Source organism: Hyperolius riggenbachi, chromosome 11 (genome assembly GCF_040937935.1).
Source record: "Hyperolius riggenbachi isolate aHypRig1 chromosome 11, aHypRig1.pri, whole genome shotgun sequence".
NCBI lineage: Eukaryota > Metazoa > Chordata > Amphibia > Anura > Hyperoliidae > Hyperolius > Hyperolius riggenbachi.
In genome coordinates, this window is record NC_090656.1 from 12,701,640 (window position 1) to 12,720,929 (window position 19,290).

A 19,290-nucleotide genomic window follows, 5' to 3' on the forward strand; every position below is an offset into this window, starting at 1 on the left:
TACAGTATATAGATCATTAGTGAAAAGGATAAGTTTATGGCAAGCGTGGCCTGTCCAGACAGTAGGGATATATATATATATAGGAATATTTATACTTACCATCCCCTGATGAAAAAAAGGATCAAGGTGAAATGCGGCCCGAGGCAAGCTGCTAGCCACACGAGGGGGTTTGGTCATTTTGCTAAGGGGACCCATGGGTTGTAGCTGCATCCCTCCTCAAACTGACAACGTTTCATCCAGAAACTGTCACCAACTGCTTCTCCGGTCGGGAAGGAAATGTGCTGCTGCTGTTTTCCTGCTTACAATGGTACATTTGTGGAGCTCTGGAGGGCCACATAAAATCTTGAGGAGGGCCACATTTGGCCCATGGCCCTTATGTTTGACATCCGAGGCTTACACTGTGCTGAAATGTATACGCCGTGAACGCTGTATGAATTCCCACGCAACAGGCTTTTATGGCTACTGATGTTCATAATCTGTCTTGACAAACATGACTTCAGAGGATAATTATTATTGATACGTTAATATCTATTATAAGTGATGTTTTATTTTGTGGATTAACTACAGTTACCACTGTTTCCCCAAGCATACCACGTGTATGGGGCAGCAGTCTGACATTTACATTCTCATCTGTAGATTAGGCCATCAGAGAGATGCAAAGAATGTCGACTTGCATACTGATTTCATGCAGCTTAGTACTGGGCACATAAAAGCTTTTACCCAATTCCAAGGGGCACACAAGGGGGTGGGGTATGCTGGCAAATACTTAGGTTTTGCAGAAAACTACAAGATAGCTGAATTCTGGGCTATCCTCCAGTCACTAGAGGGCGCAGGATCTTTCCTACTCCTATAGAGGCTGAAGTGGTGAGCCGCCAGAACACCGGCCACCCTGCGGGAACCGGTACAGAATATCGGACCGGTATAGAGTACGAGGGATGCTAAATGAGCCCTTTACCGGAACTTAGGATGACAATGCAATGTCGCCTGCCTGGAGGGTAACAGCAGCTATTTACAGATGACTAAACAAGAGGAGTAAGTGGAGAATTGTACCCTCACCCCCGCGGCATTCTGATACCTGCTCAGAAGCCTGGAGGTGTCCGGTAACCATTGTCTGCGGCATTAGGGCTATACTGAAGGGATGTACAAATCTGGGGACCTACGATGTAACGAGACGAGAAGGTCAGCTGGCCTGGAATGTAACGAAAAGCCTCATAGCTAATGGAAACAAAAGCCAGTCCTACAACAAGAAGTAAATACAAAACAGAAATACGTGTGCAGGTGAATAGACTGAACAGAGCACAAACTAGACGTCTTTACTGGGGGACAAGTCAGATCAGCGAAGGTGACAGGACACAACCGTCCAGCGTTGTAATTAAGGGCCATTATGTTTCCATAGTGACACTAGGTTTACTGTAATCAGAACAGAATACTGAACATGGTTTTCAAAAAGAGAAACAACAACTTGAGCTAAAAAGATAACCCCTAATGTAACTAGGCCTCCACAGACCAAACAGGCCCAACATAATCTGGTGTCTTAACTTGGATAGATCATGAGATCTGAACTGGATGACATCCCAGTAGACGGTACTTATACAGTGTGACTAAGAATCCGAGCTTTCCACTCCTGCTCTCCAGCTTCTCAGGGAAAACAAGACTGATTTAATGCCTCACTGAGCGATGACTCGATACCTCTGCTGCGTGACACACATTGAAGGATCTTATTCTGGGGAGGCTCAGAGGTTGGGCTTGAGAAGGAATTCTGAGGAGATGCCTCAGGAGTTGGCCAACTATTGGGGAGATGACTCTGGAGGCATCAGGTGTTGGGTTCATACAAGGAAGAGCTGTAGGAGGGCTCAGGGAGTGGCCACAGATTGGGGAGACTCTTCTGGAGTCAGGGGTTGGGTACCCATTTGTAAGTTGCCTCAGGAAAGGGCGTGGCACAGAGGTTGATCCTGTGCAGGAATAATGGAGAGGTACCTCAGGGGTGGGCACATACTGGAACACTTCTGAGGGCCTCAGAGGCTGGGCACATTGGGGAATGCTTGGAGGTTGGGCCGGATCAGGAACATTGATGTGGTTAATGTAAAAGACTCCGTTAATAAAGCCTTCATAATCCTCTGAACAATCTATTGATGGGTTTAGCACGGATCAGCTTGCAGAAATTCTAAGCAGAGCTTACTATGTTACTGTCAGTCACAAGAACCTCAGTGAAGACAAGATGGTGGCTCCCTTCATCTCAATGTGAAAAAAGGAAGCAGCAGCGAATGCAAGCGATATGCCCCACCCACAAACACCAGGGGTCAATCCTCACCGGGGTCATATCAATCCATAGCGGGGCTTCTAAAAAAAACACATGAATTATTAGTTGTGGGATTACAGCCATGTGCAGCTCCCACAGAACTTCTCTAGGCTGTCCTGGAATTTAGAAAACTACTTGCTATACATGCTGCAACCATACAAATGCCAATTCACTGACCAGCCTGGGCCATGGTGCGATATGACCCCGGTGAGGAGTACTAACCTCTTTACACCTAGAGTCCCCAATTTATTTTGGTTGAAATAACACTAGAAGGGCTCAAGCAACTTGGACTGGAAAACATTTCTGTTCTCAGGTAAAAGATTTCTCACCTGGATTAGATCAGAACATAGTGGGGAGTGCCCATAAAACAGGAGCGAGGGGCTGCAGCAGTTTGTAGTGAGGATCTTCAGAAGCAAATCTGGGACTGCCGGGAAAACAAAATCTGAAATGGCATTCAAGTGCTGCAATCTTACAGCTGTCATTTCTCTAAGCCTTCAGCATCCCCCCTATAACCTGCTAGAATCCAGGTGAGGGGCATAGTCATTTAATAACAATTGGTTCAGGGAAAAAAGGCGAATCCAGTCCAGGTTCATTTGGTCACTTAGATTTTCCACACTTGGCCAACTCCAAAGATAAATGCAGGCTAGGTTTGCAGATCGTCTGTCCCAATGATTTTCACCCCAGGAGAAGTTCCTGAGTAGGCGGCGGGCCTGCAAAATAAAAAGCTACAATCCTCTACACAGCTGAATGGCCTGAGACCGGCATTTCCTCTTGGGAAGTCTGTTTCAGACGCAGAACATGAAGGAAGGGGGGGCTGGGGTGAGCTTCCTGCCACTGAGAACACTAACCTGAGTTTCCAAGATTTACTCCTCCAATAAGGTGAAGTCCTCGACCTCTACACCACAAACGCTCTGCACTGACTGGGGCGCAATCACAAGTAGGAAGCGTCACGACAGATCACTACCGGCACCTACAGCGCTGAATCAAGCTTTGTAAATACAACAGCTCTAGGAGTACCGAAACGGCACAAAAACAACCAAAAACTCTTCACCTTGTCTGTATAGAACGATTAACAAAAAAACGGACTACTGCGCATTAACCCTTAACTGCTGGAAGCTGAAGAGATGTCCCCCTGTCAGCGGGCGCAGGGACCGTTACCGTCTGTTCGGCATGGACAAAACTCAAAATTCACATATGGAGACAAGTATAGCAAAATACTGAACATAACAGGACTTTTTTTTTTTTGGCCCATCGGTTTACCCAAAAACTCCCACAAAACCAACTCTTCAAAGAAGGTGCTGCCTAGTTGTGAACTATATATATATTACAAAGTTTTCTTAAATTTATTTCTTTACACAAAACTGAAGTGATGTTACAGTACATAAGTTATTTACAACTGTGCAGTAATGTGTTTGCAAAATAATTTATCTGGAAGGCAGCAAAGTACATCGGGTAATGTGTATAAAAAACTGTACAGAATTTACCAGATACTTTTTTTTGTCTTTTTTTGTTTTGTTTTTTTTCATACATATAGGAGTATTGGCTCTGTAGTGTTTCAAGTTAAAGTCCTTCTCTGAAAGAGAAACAAAATGCCCGAGATTTGAAGGTGGAGGGGAAAGGTGTGAGCTTCTCCTGGGTGCGGTCTCCGGAGGAGGCGGCGAGGATCCCGGGGGAAGGTGTGAGCTTCTCCTGGGTGCGGTCGCCGGAGGAGGCGGCGAGGATCCCGGGGGAAGGTGTGAGCTTCTCCTGGGTGCGGTCGCAGGAGGAGGCGGCGAGGATCCCAAACGAGAATGAGCCTCATGCAGGATGGACCAGAAAGAAAAACCGATGGAGGAGAACAAACCATCTCTTGCTTTGCAAGGTGGGCCAAGCAATGGTTGGCCGAAACGCTTTCGTTTTCTCCTTTTTATACGTCATCGCCTCATCACACCTTGACCCCGACGAGGTGGAACGAAATAAAGCCAGAGGATGGGGGGAAAAAAAAAAGTTCTTTTGAAGATGATAAATCGTTGAATCAGCAACTAAACGGTGAGTGGGAAACGTTGTTTCTCAATGCAGCTGTGCAGGCAGAGTCTGCGCTCTTCGTAGCCAAGGGGGCCGGCCCTTGCCAGGTATGAGTTACTGGAAAAAAATAAAAATAAACGCAAAATGTCCATCTTGTCATGCTGGCAAGAGCACAAAGTCATCGTTAACGTCCACCATTGGCACGTAGAAAGAGGGGACCTCGTTGACGCACAAGGACTTGTGGCCGCTGGGATCCAACTCCTGCATCTTCAACTGCCATTCCATTCGCTGTACGGCATTCAAGGCGGCTGCTTCATGCTGCTGTCTCATCAACACACACGTCTGCCAGGGACAAAGAGAGTCATCAGTGAGATACACAAACCAGGAGCAGGGTGTCATCAGAGAGAAGTACTAGTGTGCAAGGATTGGGCAGCTCCCTGTCGGCGTGTTTCTACAAGCCTGTCTAGCACTGTCCTCCCCTTGGGAGCATGCTGCAGACGTCCCACTGTGCTATATAGACCTAGCTGAGGGACACACCCAAGACCAGTGGCGCCGGGCAATGATCGGTACCTGATACCTTGAGTGGCATAGCAGGGCAGAAGCTGACAGACGCATCGCTAGTCTGCAGGCTATAAACATGTTCTGTTGCTAAGTTCTAGAGAAGCATCGCGGGAGTAACTTTACCGCGAAGCTGGGAGAACAATGCTCTTGGCTGTTGCTCAGCTGAAGCGATCCACCAGGATAAATTGCTGGCCTAGCGGGCAAGAAGAGTTGGGGCTGCCGCACACATGCTGGATTCTCAGCAGAGACGGACGTTATAGTCTGCCTCGGAAGAGTTTCATCTAGCTTGTGAATGGAGCTTAGACTCTGGGTTGATGTTGGGTCTACTGGGATTCTCTCTGCAGTGCGCTCTCCAAGGACGGACAACACCAGACAACCGCCACATCACACTGTGCTCTGCAGGTCTGGCTGAAGGAGCTGCAGACTCTGGGATGCAAGTGGTTATCACATCTTTGGCTGATGTAGTTCTCCCTTAGGACACACTGCAGAAATCCCGCATACCATGCTGGACTCTTTAGGTCTGACTAAGGGCATGGTGTGAAATTGGTGGCTAAATACACTTGACTCAAAAGCTCCCATTTAATAAATTATTCAATGTGGCTCCATTTCATGGTGACAGTTTATACTCGCACGGTTAATATCTGCTCAATAACTGCTCCCTTATCAGCCAGCATGATACAGGATGGAAGGGCACAGGGTGTCAGATCCCTCACTTCATACTAAGGTCTAGCAATACATCTGGCTGGAATGAATGGACCACTATCCTGAAAAAAAAGTAGGCAGTTAAAATGCGACAGAACCGACCAGTCCATCTCCTCATGGGGGATTCTCATGGTTTTCTTTGTTTTCAACAGCATTCCTGAACAGCAGTTTAAAAGCCAAAATAGCAAGATACCAGGCCAGCCTCCCTACTCACTTGCACACTATTTTATCAGTTAGACTTCGCAACAGCTGCTCAGGAAAACAAAGAAAACCTTGAAAATCCCCCATGAGGAAATGGACTGGCCCAAAACCTGTTGGTTCTGTCACATTTTAAAGGAAAGGTTCAGGGAGGGTGGGCAAAAAATAAAAATCAAATTCCACTTACCTGGGGCTTCCTCCAGCCCGTGGCAGGCAGGAGGTGCCCTCGTCGCCGCTCCGCAGGCTCCCGGTGGTCTCCGGTGGCGCGCCCGACCTGGCCAGGCCGGCTGCCAGGTCGGGCTCTTCTGCGCTCCAAGGCCCAGAACTTCTGCGTCCCACGCCGGCGCTCTGACGTCATCGGACGTCCTCCGGGCTCTACTGCGCGTGCGCAGTAGTTCTGCGCATGCGCAGTAGAGCCCGGAGGACGTCCGATGACGTCAGAGCGCCGGCGTGGGACGCAGAAGTTCCGGGCCTTGGAGCGCAGAAGAGCCCGACCTGGCAGCCGGCCTGGCCAGGTCGGGCGCGCCACCGGAGACCACCGGGAGCCTGCGGAGCGGCGGCGAGGGCACCTCCTGCCTGCCACGGGCTGGAGGAAGCCCCAGGTAAGTGGAATTTGATTTTTATTTTTTACCCACCCTCCCTGAACCTTCCCTTTAACTGCTATTTTTTTCATGATAGTGATCCTTTGAGGCAGGGAACACACTTGACTGTTTTCGTACGCGTTTTCTGCACAGAAAAACTGAGAACTCATGTTAATCAATGGGCTAAGCGAGCTTGCAACGAGATAGAAGGTGCCTGGCTCTTCTACTGCCCACATATGCTATTGCTCCGTTGTTATTGCCTGATGAAGTGGGATCAAACCTGCGAAACACGTTGCATATTTGGAGTTCATAAATAAAACATATTGACGGTCTTTACTACAGTCGTTGTGTGTCTACTTGGAGGAGGTAAGTCCACCACTGCCTCCTCCATTTACCAAGAATTTGGGTTTTTAAGCTTATTTAGCTTCCTTTTATCCTCTTGGCGCCTCTGTTCTCCTGCATAATATTGAGTCCACCCTGGGTGGAGGGTTGAACCCCCTTTTTCTCATCTACAGAGAGCGACTTCTTATTCCTGAGTGGGGTCAGGAAAATCTCCCCACCTGCTTTTACAGTGGTTGCCTAATGGTAACCCTGGTTTGTGAGTAATAATATTTACTCTATCTAGTAACCATTTACCAGTACATATTACACTATTGGGGCTCTTGGTGTTCCTTGTTTTTTATCAATGGGCTAATTCACACTTAGTGTGCAGAAAACTGAAAGACAAGTGTGTTCCCTGCCTGAAGCAGCCAACTATGGATCCACTGCAGTAACTGGCAGACAGTGGCAGTTGGTCAGGCTGTATTGCTGGTAGTATAAGTGATACTTACTTTCATCCGGTCATATTTATCATCCACGTCCTGCAGCCAGGACAGGAACTGTCGGGCATTAAATCGATCTCGCACAGATTTGTTCTCATCTCCCTGTGTGTGAAGCAAAGAGCAGGAATTACAAGTCTGTATGGAGCAGCAATTATCACATTATCGGGGCTTCAGCACAAACTACACAATAGCACAGCGATAAGTGACATAATCCTGTAATAACCAGACAGGAGGTACAACTAGGATGGGGAAAACATACAGCTCTATAGTGTCTGCTTGTTGCCATGGCAATGCTAGCAATTGCCAGTTATATGGCATTACCTGCAGAGAGATTTTGCTGTAATATAGGTAGTGGAACAGCACCCAATGGGGAGAGGACGTGTGCTAAGTGGGAGGGACCATTCAACCCTTCCAGGGTCATGCACAGTAAACAAAGTAATCCGACAGCACCACGTCCTTGTAATTATAGCTCTTTATTGTAATAAAAGCAATGAGACTGCCATGGTCAGTGACAGATGCCGTTTCGGACCAACTGTCCTTTCTCAAGCTGTATTTGCTACTCCGTAAGCAGAGCGATGAAGGTCCCTGCTCCCTAAACCTTCTCTGTAAGCAGAAGGATGAAGGTTCCCGCTCCCTAAACCTTCTCTGTAAGCAGAGGGATGAAGGACCCCGCTCCCTAAACCTTCTCTGTAAGCAGAGGGATGAAGGACCCTGCTCCCTAAACCTTCTCTGTAAGCAGAGGGATGAAGGACCCCGCTCCCTAAACCTTCTCTGTAAGCAGAGGGATGAAGGTCCCCGCTCCCTAAACCTTCTCTAAGCAGAGGGATGAAGGTCCCCGCTCCCTAAACCTTCTCTGTAAGCAGAGGGATGAAGGTCCCCGCTCCCTAAACCTTCTCTGTAAGCAGAAGGATGAAGGTTCCCGCTCCCTAAACCTTCTCTGTAAGCAGAGGGATGAAGGTCCCCGCTCCCTAAACCTTCTCTGTAAGCAGAAGGATGAAGGTTCCCGCTCCCTAAACCTTCTCTGTAAGCAGAGGGATGAAGGACCCCGCTCCCTAAACCTTCTCTGTAAGCAGAGGGATGAAGGACCTCGCTCCCTAAACCTTCTCTGTAAGCAGAGGGATGAAGGTCCCCGCTCCCTAAACCTTCTCTGTAAGCAGAGGGATGAAGGTCCCCGCTCCCTAAACCTTCTCTGTAAGCAGAGGGATGAAGGTTCCCGCTCCCTAAACCTTCTCTGTAAGCAGAGGGATGAAGGTCCCCGCTCCCTAAACCTTCTCTGTAAGCAGAGGGATGAAGGTCCTCGCTCCCTAAACCTTCTCTGTAAGCAGAGGGATGAAGGTCCCCGCTCCCTAAACCTTCTCTGTAAGCAGAGGGATGAAGGACCCCGCTCCCTAAACCTTCTCTGTAAGCAGAGGGATGAAGGACCCCGCTCCCTAAACCTTCTCTGTAAGCAGAGGGATGAAGGACCCTGCTCCCTTAACCTTCTCTGTAAGCAGAGGGATGAAGGACCCCGCTCCCTAAACCTTCTCTGTAAGCAGAGGGATGAAGGTCCCCGCTCCCTAAACCTTCTCTGTAAGCAGAGGGATGAAGGTCCCCGCTCCCTAAACCTTCTCTGTAAGCAGAGGGATGAAGGTTCCCGCTCCCTAAACCTTCTCTGTAAGCAGAGGGATGAAGGTTCCCGCTCCCTAAACCTTCTCTGTAAGCAGAGGGATGAAGGACCCCGCTCCCTAAACCTTCTCTGTAAGCAGAGGGATGAAGGTCCCCGCTCCCTAAACCTTCTCTGTAAGCAGAGGGATGAAGGACCCTGCTCCCTAAACCTTCTCTGTAAGCAGAGGGATGAAGGACCCCGCTCCCTAAACCTTCTCTGTAAGCAGAGGGATGAAGGTCCCCGCTCCCTAAACCTTCTCTGTAAGCAGAGGGATGAAGGTCCCCACTCCCTAAACCTTCTCTGTAAGCAGAGGGATGAAGGTTCCCGCTCCCTAAACCTTCTCTGTAAGCAGAGGGATGAAGGTCCCCGCTCCCTAAACCTTCTCTGTAAGCAGAGGGATGAAGGACCCCGCTCCCTAAACCTTCTCTGTAAGCAGAGGGATGAAGGTCCCCGCTCCCTAAACCTTCTCTGTAAGCAGAGGGATGAAGGTCCCCGCTCCCTAAACCTTCTCTGTAAGCAGAGGGATGAAGGTCCCCACTCCCTAAACCTTCTCTGTAAGCAGAGGGATGAAGGTCCCCGCTCCCTAAACCTTCTCTGTAAGCAGAAGGATGAAGGTTCCCGTTCCCTAAACCTTCTCTCTAAGCAGAGGGATGAAGGTCCCCGCTCCCTAAACCTTCTCTGTAAGCAGAGGGATGAAGGTCCCCGCTCCCTAAACCTTCTCTGTAAGCAGAGGGATAAAGGACCCCGCTCCCTAAACCTTCTCTGTAAGCAGAAGGATGAAGGTTCCCGTTCCCTAAACCTTCTCTCTAAGCAGAGGGATGAAGGTCCCCGCTCCCTAAACCTTCTCTGTAAGCAGAGGGATGAAGGTTCCCGCTCCCTAAACCTTCTCTGTAAGCAGAGGGATGAAGGTTCCCGCTCACTAAACCTTCTCTGTAAGCAGAGTGATGAAGGACCCCGCTCCCTAAACCTTCTCTGTAAGCAGAGGGATGAAGGACCATGCTCCCTAAACCTTCTCTGTAAGCAGAAGGATGAAGGTCCCGGCTCCCTAAACCTTCTCTGTAAGCAGAGGGATGAAGGACCCCGCTCCCTAAACCTTCTCTGTAAGCAGAGGGATGAAGGTCCCCACTCCCTAAACCTTCTCTGTAAGCAGAGGGATGAAGGTCCCCGCTCCCTAAACCTTCTCTGTAAGCAGAGGGATGAAGGTCCCCACTCCCTAAACCTTCTCTGTAAGCAGAGGGATGAAGGTTCCCGCTCCCTAAACCTTCTCTGTAAGCAGAGGGATGAAGGTCCCCACTCCCTAAACCTTCTCTGTAAGCAGAGGGATGAAGGACCCCGCTCCCTAAACCTTCTCTGTAAGCAGAGGGATGAAGGTCCCCGCTCCCTAAACCTTCTCTGTAAGCAGAGGGATGAAGGTCCCCGCTCCCTAAACCTTCTCTGTAAGCAGAGGGATGAAGGTCCCCACTCCCTAAACCTTCTCTGTAAGCAGAGGGATGAAGGACCCCGCTCCCTAAACCTTCTCTGTAAGCAGAGGGATGAAGGACCCCGCTCCCCAAACCTTCTCTGTAAGCAGAGGGATGAAGGTCCCCCGCTCCCTAAACCTTCTCTGTAAGCAGAGGGATGAAGGTCCCCCGCTCCCTAAACCTTCTCTGTAAGCAGAGGGATGAAGGTTCCCGCTCCCTAAACCTTCTCTGTAAGCAGAGGGATGAAGGACGCCGCTCCCTAAACCTTCTCTGTAAGCAGAAGGATGAAGGTTCCCGTTCCCTAAACCTTCTCTGTAAGCAGAGGGATGAAGGTCCCCGCTCCCTAAAGCTTCTCTGTAAGCAGAGGGATGAAGGACCCGGCTCCCTAAACCTTCTCTGTAAGCAGAGGGATGAAGGTTCCCGCTCCCTAAACCTTCTCTGTAAGCAGAGGGATGAAGGTTCCCGCTCCCTAAACCTTCTCTGTAAGCAGAGGGATGAAGGACCCCGCTCCCTAAACCTTCTCTGTAAGCAGAGGGATGAAGGTCCCCGCTCCCTAAACCTTCTCTGTAAGCAGAGGGATGAAGGTTCCGCTCCCTAAACCTTCTCTGTAAGCAGAGGGATGACTGTTCCTGCTTCCTAAACCTTTTCCACATCCACATCCCAAAACCACCTCCCACCGTATGCCCATGGCCTAGCATACCACCACCACACCCCTACAATTGTTGTTGGACGGGACAATAGAGAAATGCAGACAAATTTGTAAAGAGGACTCTTTGAAATTCAGCTAATCACACTGTATACTTCTGGATAATATAGATTTGTCATAGATTCCACCATTGGATGTTCAGTACAAAGTGTACAGTACAAAGATGAAGTGGAATTAGAGCAACTCGCGGTACTTGACTAGCTTGACTTTTGCTATAGTAACGTGTTACTAACAAAGGTAGTATGCGTCACCTTAGCAATGGTCACGCCGGTAGGGAGGGTACTACTGCGGTGCAACGTCTGTGCATGGGAATACTACCGCAAGTTCATCCATCAAGCCAATCATGGTTAATAACGGATCGAATAACTTTATAGATCACACTGAAAGCAGAAGTGAGAAGAGGCCTACCTGACTCTCCAAAGGCATGTTATACACCTCTGAGTCCAGCAGCATGGTGCAGGCGCTAAAAGGCACAGCCTGGTTGGCAATCGTCCTGGCCGCTCTGCAATGAACTCGGAGGTTCTCCTGTTCACAAGACACAATGAGTTTTTCCTGTGGGGAAAGAAGAGAGGAATGCGATCTTATTGCCGGGAGACTTGCAGGCACCACGCAAGGACTTGCCCATCAGGCTTGTTAACTAAGAGGTGAGAGAACAAGGGATGCAGTGGGAGGGAAGAAGACCTGCCACATCAGGCGTCAAATCTTACAGCAAACTAACTGGCTATAGGAGTGACTTTATTTTCAGTTTAAGGGCTTCATTTACTGCATTCTAAACAGCAGCCATGACAGCTTAATGTAAAATCTGCTTTGTTGAGTTAAAAAACAAACATAAGAAATGACTATTTGAACTGCCCAGCACTTATATTAGTTAGGCCTGGGGCCCACTGGCAGTGCTTTTGCAGCGCTTGCCTCTGCACCAATGGCAGTATGGTTCCCATAACCCAAGGCAAGGAGGGTAAAATTGCGATCGCTCCAGGAATTGCGCTTGATTTCCAAATCTCTAGTCTGTCCTCTGATGAGCCCCAAGGGTTTTAAAATTCTATATACTTTTCAGGACAGAACTTTCCACAAGCACATCTGCAAAGAATTTTTTTTTAAACCCTCCTTGGCGGTAACCCTGAGCTACAGTCGGAGCAGAAAACCGCAGCTCAAAGTGGTACCCCGACCTATACTCTGGGTAGCCGCCGGAAGCTCTATGCAGAGCAATGTGTGCAGCGGGCGTTTCAACTCACCTCCCAGGGGATCCCAATGTCGGCTGCCATTCTTCCTCTCCTCCGAAGCTCTGCTTCCCGCTGGTGAGCTCACAGTCTGTCGTCATGACGACAGCCGGCAATTCACTATCGGGTTACAGCGCCGCCCGGAGGACGGAGAGAAAAGTGCAGCGCTGGAGCACAGGTAGTTAGGTTTTTTTTACGCTTTTAGGGTCCAAAAGCACATGAAAAAAATGGTACCGCTTTGAGACCCTAAAATCGGAAAGAATCATACCACCAAGGAGGCTAAAGGCAGGCCATAAACTGGTCGATTTGTCCAACAGACAGAGCCACTCGCATCATAATCTGATAAGAGCGTCCTGATTGAATCATTCCACGCAATACACAGAATTTTAATAGATTTCAGAAGGACTGCTAAACAGTGCTCATCTCAAGTTCCGAAATCAAACTCCACGCCCGCCATGCTCCTGACTCGCTGCCGATCGAGCAATGTCCGACCGATTTGATCTATTTTATTTCTGGCATTTATTTCTAGCAAATTCAATCAGTTTGAATCCTCTGGATATCGAACAGAAAACCTTAAAGTGTAACTGTCGGGCATAAAATCAAAAATCACTTCTTTATTTTTATCTGGTAAACAAGTAATAAGGATGCTAACCAGGCAATCCAAAAGTTAAAATCTCTATTACTTTTCTTGTTTATAAATGATCATTCCCCAGTTTACCTGACTATTATTTGGTACATTGCCGCACAAAGGAAGTTGCAGGGCATGCTGGGTTTTGCTTCTTTATTTCCTACCAGACTTAACCAATGTACAGAAGCAAAAAAAGGACAACCCAGCATGCCCTGCAACTTCCTTTTTGCGGCAACGTACCAAATAATAGTCAGGTAAACCGGGCAATGATCATTTATAAACAAGAAAAGTAAAGGTGGCCCCACACGCTACAATAAAACGATCCAATTTTACGGCAATTCGATAAAAACAATCGGATCTCCCGAAAAAAAAAAAAAATCTAAAGTTTTTTTTTTTTCATTCGACTGAAAAATCCGATCGGATTTCCCGTTTTTTCCTATTTTTATCTATCCGGAATGCCAGATATTTCTCTAATTTCTCTAAAGATTGTATGGTGTGTGTTAGATTGTCAATTTATTGTTATACACACCCTAGCAATTCTCTCAGAGTTTTCAATCATTTTTATCATAATTGGGGAAACATTGAACATAGGTGTGTGGTACATTGGTCATATTTTTGAAATGTTACAATCCGTCATACAAGCTGATTGCAATTCTTTAATTGAACGGATTTTTAATAGAGATTTTAACTTTTGGATTGCCTGATTAGCATCCTTATTACTTATTTACCAGATAAAAAAAAAGAATTAATTTTTGATTTTATGCCCGACAGTTACACTTTAACGCTTGCTGTACGCGAGAGTACTAGTATTACACGTACCCATGTTAATCTCATCATGGGCCTGATGCAGTAAAATATGGTAAAGGTGCTGAGCGCAGGCAACGCTGTTAATACCACCGGGGGAAGCACAGCCTGTTGATCCTTAGCGCCACACACGTTACCGGGTTAACACATGCATTGCTATGGTAACGCATGGTGCTCCATACTTTACTGCATCAAGCAACATGTCACTTCAGGTTGACTTTAAAGGGAACCTGTAGTGAGCAGCATATGAAGGCTGCCATATTTATTTCCTTTCTAGTTGCCTGGCTTTTCTGCTGATCCCCTTCTTCTAATACTATTACCCACAGACCCTGAGCAAGCATGACAGTCAGTCTTTAGTCAAAGATCACCCTTTACACAGGGCTGAGGAGTCGGAACAATTTTGGGTAACTGGAGACACAGGCGGTGGTTTCATCAACGGAGAAGTCGGATGATTTTAGTACCAACTCTACAGCCCTGGTAAGTATTAGACTGAGGAGTCAGAGTCATTTTGGGCACCTGGAGTTGATGGTATAAAAAAACTGAGGAGTTGGATGATTTTTTTTGTACCGACTCCACAGCCCTGCTTGTTGAGGGTGTATGGATAAAAGCATCAGGGGTAGAGGATCAGCAGGGCAGCCAGGTAACTGGTATTGCTTAAAAGGAAATTAATATGGCAGCCTCCATATACCTCTCACTACAGGTGTGCTTTAAAGGGACCCTAAACAGTAATGAAAAAAAGGAACTCCGGACTTACCTGGGGCTTCCTCCAGCACCCCACGTAGCCTGGGAGGATACCCGGCCTCCTTTTGGTCCCTTCCTCGGTCCCGTGGTGGCTTCGGTAATCCGCTGACTTCGGCTGAAGACGCACGTGCGCGCCATCATGCCGGTTGGCACAAGACTCCTGTGCATGCGCGGTTCAGTCCTTTCAAAACCACCCATGCACAGGACTCTTATAGTGACCGGCATGATGGCGTGCACGTGCGCCTTCAGCCGAAGTCAGCGGATTACCAAAGTCTCCAGCACTTCCGGGGATAGCTGTAGCATCCGGGACTCGTCGGTGACCTCGTCTTTTAATCTTGCTCAGATTGCGGTCTCGTATCGTATGAGGGTCGACGTGTGATGTGTATGTATACTGTATGCCTCTGAGGAAGCGGTCTTTGACCGTGAAACACGTGTCAGGCAGTCGTTTTTTTCTGTGATTTGGAAATCAGAAACTGTGTTTACCTGTGTGTCCGCAATCGTGAAGAAATTTAAAGAAGAATTAAAGACTATATTGTTCATTTAAAGCCCCGTATTTATTCATTTGGAATTTGAACTGGATTACCGAAGCCGCCAGCGGGAACAGGGAAGAAACCAAGAGGATGCCGGGGGCCCTCCCAGGCTACGGGGGGCTGGTGGAAGCCCCAGGTAAGTCTAGGATTCCTTTTTTCGTTACTGCTCAGGTTCCCTTTAAGGGCCTGTTTCCACTGCATGCAGATTGGATGCAGAAAAACTGACTCCAATGAATGCCTATGGGCCGGTTTCCACTAAACGCAATTTTTCTGATGCAGATTTTCCCATAGGCATTCATTGGAGTCCGTTTTTCTGCATGGAGTGGAAATAGGCCCTAAATAAGTATGACTTGCAGCCGGTTACTATATCCTTGCCTCCCCACTGTAAACGTGATGGGGGCACTGCCACCCTGTACCATGTATTTGTGGTTCCCTTATTAGTGTACAGAGCTGCTTAATATGCCGGCATTCTATAAATACACCAGCACATTATATATAGTGGGGTCACCAGTCACATGGAGAGACCGGCCACACCCAGAACAGGGGGGAGGCAGCGGCTGCTGTCAGTAAATGGCTTACATAAGACATGTGGAAGATTGAAGGCATTTTGCAGAGTTCTGCAGCACTTACTCTTTCGATGCTGTGCTGCAGGCGTAGCTTCCCCCTCACAGCTTCCTGTTGTCGGAATAATTCTTTCAGCGGCTCCGATAATGATGGCGGTGGTGCAATCTATAGGAAGATAAAAGCTTACATCTAGGTATTCCATGTCAGGCATATAACAGCAGTAGGGCCCTTTTCCACTAGCAATCGCAACCACAAATCACAAACGCCAGCGATTGCCATTTTACATTAATTCTGTTATGCGATTGCGATTTTCATTTGCATTGCATTATCATTGTAAAAAAAAAAAAAAAAAAAAAAATCGCTCCAGCAAGCGATTGCGATTTGCTATTTGCGATTTCCAAATCGAATCACTGTAGTGGAAAATACTTCTCGTAATTTCTATGATAAAATAACTAGCGATTTAAAAATCACTAGCGATTTGCGATTCAGCAATCACAATCGCTCGAGTGGAAAAGGGCCCCTAAGGTGTAGCAGCAACTAATCACTTAAAGGATACCACAACTGACATGTGACATGATGAGATAGACATGGGTATGTACAGTGCCAAGCACACAAATAACTAGGCTGTGTTCCTTTTTTCTTTCTCTGCCTGAAAGAGTTAAATATCAGGTATGTAAGTGGCTGACTCAGTCCTGACTCAGACAGGTAATGACCTATGTTACACACACTCACTGTGAGTATGTTACACACACACACTCACTGATAAGAAATTCCAACTATAAAACACTTTCCTAGCAGAAAATGGCTTCTGAGAGCAAGAAAGAGATAAAAAGGGGAATTTCTTATCAGTGAGGGTCACACTGTAGTCACTTCCTGTCTGAGTCAGGACTGAGTCAGCCACTTACATACCTGATATTTACCTCTTTCAGGCAGAGAAAGAAAAAAAGGAACACAGCATAGTTATTTGTGTGCTAGGCACTGTACATACACATGTCTATCTCATCATGTCACATGTCACTTCGGGTATCCTTTAACAACTCTACTTGCTCCTCCCTGTAGTCACGGATTCCTGGGAGGTTATCTGAGCCCCCAATGGCATGGTCTTGGCAGAGTTCAGACCTTCAGGGCCCATTCACACTAGGGCGATTTTAGGGCTCGCTGCAGGGCTGCACAATCCAGCACACAAGTGATTCTGATTCCCCCCTTTTCTGCCCACCAACAGAACTTTTTGCTGGTGGGCTTTGATCGCTCCCAGGATCTTTGTTTTTTTTGTCAAGATTTATTTCATTTATTTAATAATAAATCTGCCAATTTTTTTTTACCCTCCCCTCCCCTCTGCCAGCCAATCAATCAATGAGATCGGCTGTCAAAGGGTTTCAGCCTGTAACAGTGGATCGCTTCCCTGCCGCCCAGAGGGACAGCCGTGTCTCCCCAAATGTGCATGTTTTGCAGACGATCTCACCTATGCACAGCTAGGTGGATTCCATGTAGCTGAGACACTAATTACCCCACCTGTGCATAGATGAGGTTGCCTACAAAACATGCACCGTTGGGGAGTCATGAGTAGGGATGATCAATGAAATGTAGTTTTTTTCTGAAATGATGCAAGTTTTCATGCAAATGTACGCATTTTCAAAACGGACCAATCAATTTAAACTCAGGTTTCAATTAATTGGTCCATTTTCAAGCTGCATATATTTGCATAAAAAAATATGCATAAATTTGCATCAACGCAGAACAATTTGCATATCTGTAATCATCCCTAGTCGTAAAGACAGGTTTGAGAAACACTGATTTAACCACTTCAGCCTTCATTCATTTGCCAATATCTCCTCCCATTCATTTGCCAATAACTTTATTACTACTTATCACAACAAAATGATCTATAGCTTTTTTTTATCCACCACCAATTAGGCTTTCTTTGGGTGGTACATTTTGCTAAGATTTTTTTATCTAAATGCATTTTAGTGGGAAAATTAAAACAATGGAGGAAATCCATTATTTCTCGGTTTTCGGCCATTATAGTTTGAAAATAATACATGCTACCATAATTAAAACCCATGTATTTTATTTATCCATTTGTCCTGGGATTTATACAGTTTAAATTATGTCCCTATTAGAATGTATGGCGCCAATATTTTATTTGGAAATAAAGGTGCATTTTTTTCAGTTTTGCATCCATCACAATTTACAAGCCCACAATTTAAAAAAATAATAGCAATATACCCTCTTGGCATGCATATTAAAAAAGTTCAGACCCTAAAAGTAACTATTTATGTTTTTTAATTGTAATTTTTTAAATTTATCAAAAGTGTTATTTGGGTATTTTTGGGAAAGTGTGGGAAGTAAGGAGTTCATTTTAAAATATGTGTAGGTTTTGTAAAATAAATCTAATGTTACTGTTTGGCCACAAGATGTCCTCACGCATTACTTTGACACGGGGACTTAGATCAAGGAACTTTGTTCCCATTCATTGATCTCCGGGCTAACGGGCAGCTACGAGTACACCCACGGGACAATGCGCGATCAACTGCAGCGGCTTATTTTTCATGGACGTAGCTCCAACGTCCAGCATGCATTTTTGGAGATAGAAGCTACGTCCTAAAAGCTAAACTGGTTAAAGCAGTGGTCCTCAAACTAAGGCCAGTGGGTCAAATGCGGCCCCATGAGGCTTTTTCACCGACCCCCACTCTCAAAATGTATTACGTATAGATGGGTCCACTTTAAATATATATATATTTATTTGACCCCTCACTGATTTTGTAAGTTTGTCCAATGACAAAGAAATGAAAAGTCTCAGAACAGTATCATTTCAATGGTAGGTTTATTTTAACAGTGGCAGATAGCACATCAAAAGGAAAATCGAAAAAATAACCTTAAATAAAAGATAGCAACTGATTTGCATTTCATTGAGTGAAATAAGTTTTTGAACCCCTACCAACCATTAAGAGTTCTGGCTCCCACAGAGTGGTTAGACACTTCTACTCAATTAGTCACCCTCATTAAGGACACCTGTCTTAACTAGTCACCTGTATAAAAGACACCTGTCCACAGAATAAATCAATCAAGCAGACTCCAAACTCTCCAACATGGGAAAGACCAAAGAGCTGTCCAAGGATGTCAGAGACAAAATTGTAGACCTGCACAAGGCTGGAATGGGCTACAAAACCATTAGCAAGAAGCTGGGAGAGAAGGTGACAACTGTTGGTGCGATTGTTCAAAAATGGAAGGAGCACAAAATGACCATCAATCGACCTCGCTCTGGGGCTCCACGCAAGATCTCACCTCGTGGGGTGTCAATGGTTCTGAGAAAGGTGAAAAAGCATCCTAGAACTACACGGGACGAGTTAGTGAATGACCTCAAATTATCAGGGACCACAGTCACCAAGAAAACCATTGGAAACACATTACACCGCAATGGATTAAAATCCAGCAGGGCTCGCAAGGTCCCCCTGCTCAAAAAGGCACATGTGCAGGCCCGTCTGAAGTTTGCCAATGAACACCTGAATGATTCTGTGAGTGACTGGGAGAAGGTGCTGTGGTCTGATGAGACCAAAATAGAGCTCTTTGGCATTAACTCAACTCGCTGTGTTTGGAGGAAGAAAAATGCTGCCTATGACCCCCAAAACACTGTCCCCACCGTCAAGCATGGGGGTGGAAACATTTTGCTTTGGGGGTGTTTTTCTGCTAAGGGCACAGGACAACTTAATCGCATTAACGGGAAAATGGACGGAGCCATGTATCGTGAAATCCTGAACGACAACCTCCTTCCCTCTGCCAGGAAACTGAAAATGGGTCGTGGATGGGTGTTCCAGCACGATAATGACCC

At 46.7% G+C, this 19,290-nt stretch overlaps 1 protein-coding gene across 2 annotated transcripts in view; it reads right to left on the reverse strand.

Annotated features, from left to right (window-relative positions):
* Positions 1–3,619: 3,619 nt before the first annotated feature.
* ANKRD11 (ankyrin repeat domain containing 11) overlaps positions 3,620–19,290 on the reverse strand; it is a 282,262-nt gene continuing 266,591 nt past the window's right edge. For both annotated transcript variants that reach the window (XM_068259483.1, XM_068259482.1), the window contains 4 exons: positions 15,528–15,626; positions 11,386–11,529; positions 7,176–7,268; positions 3,620–4,645 (listed from right to left, as the gene is read on the reverse strand). In XM_068259483.1, coding sequence (XP_068115584.1) covers positions 4,460–4,645; positions 7,176–7,268; positions 11,386–11,529; positions 15,528–15,626 — 522 coding nt within the window. In that variant the 3' untranslated portion in view covers positions 3,620–4,459. The remainder of the gene's footprint in view (positions 4,646–7,175; positions 7,269–11,385; positions 11,530–15,527; positions 15,627–19,290) is intronic.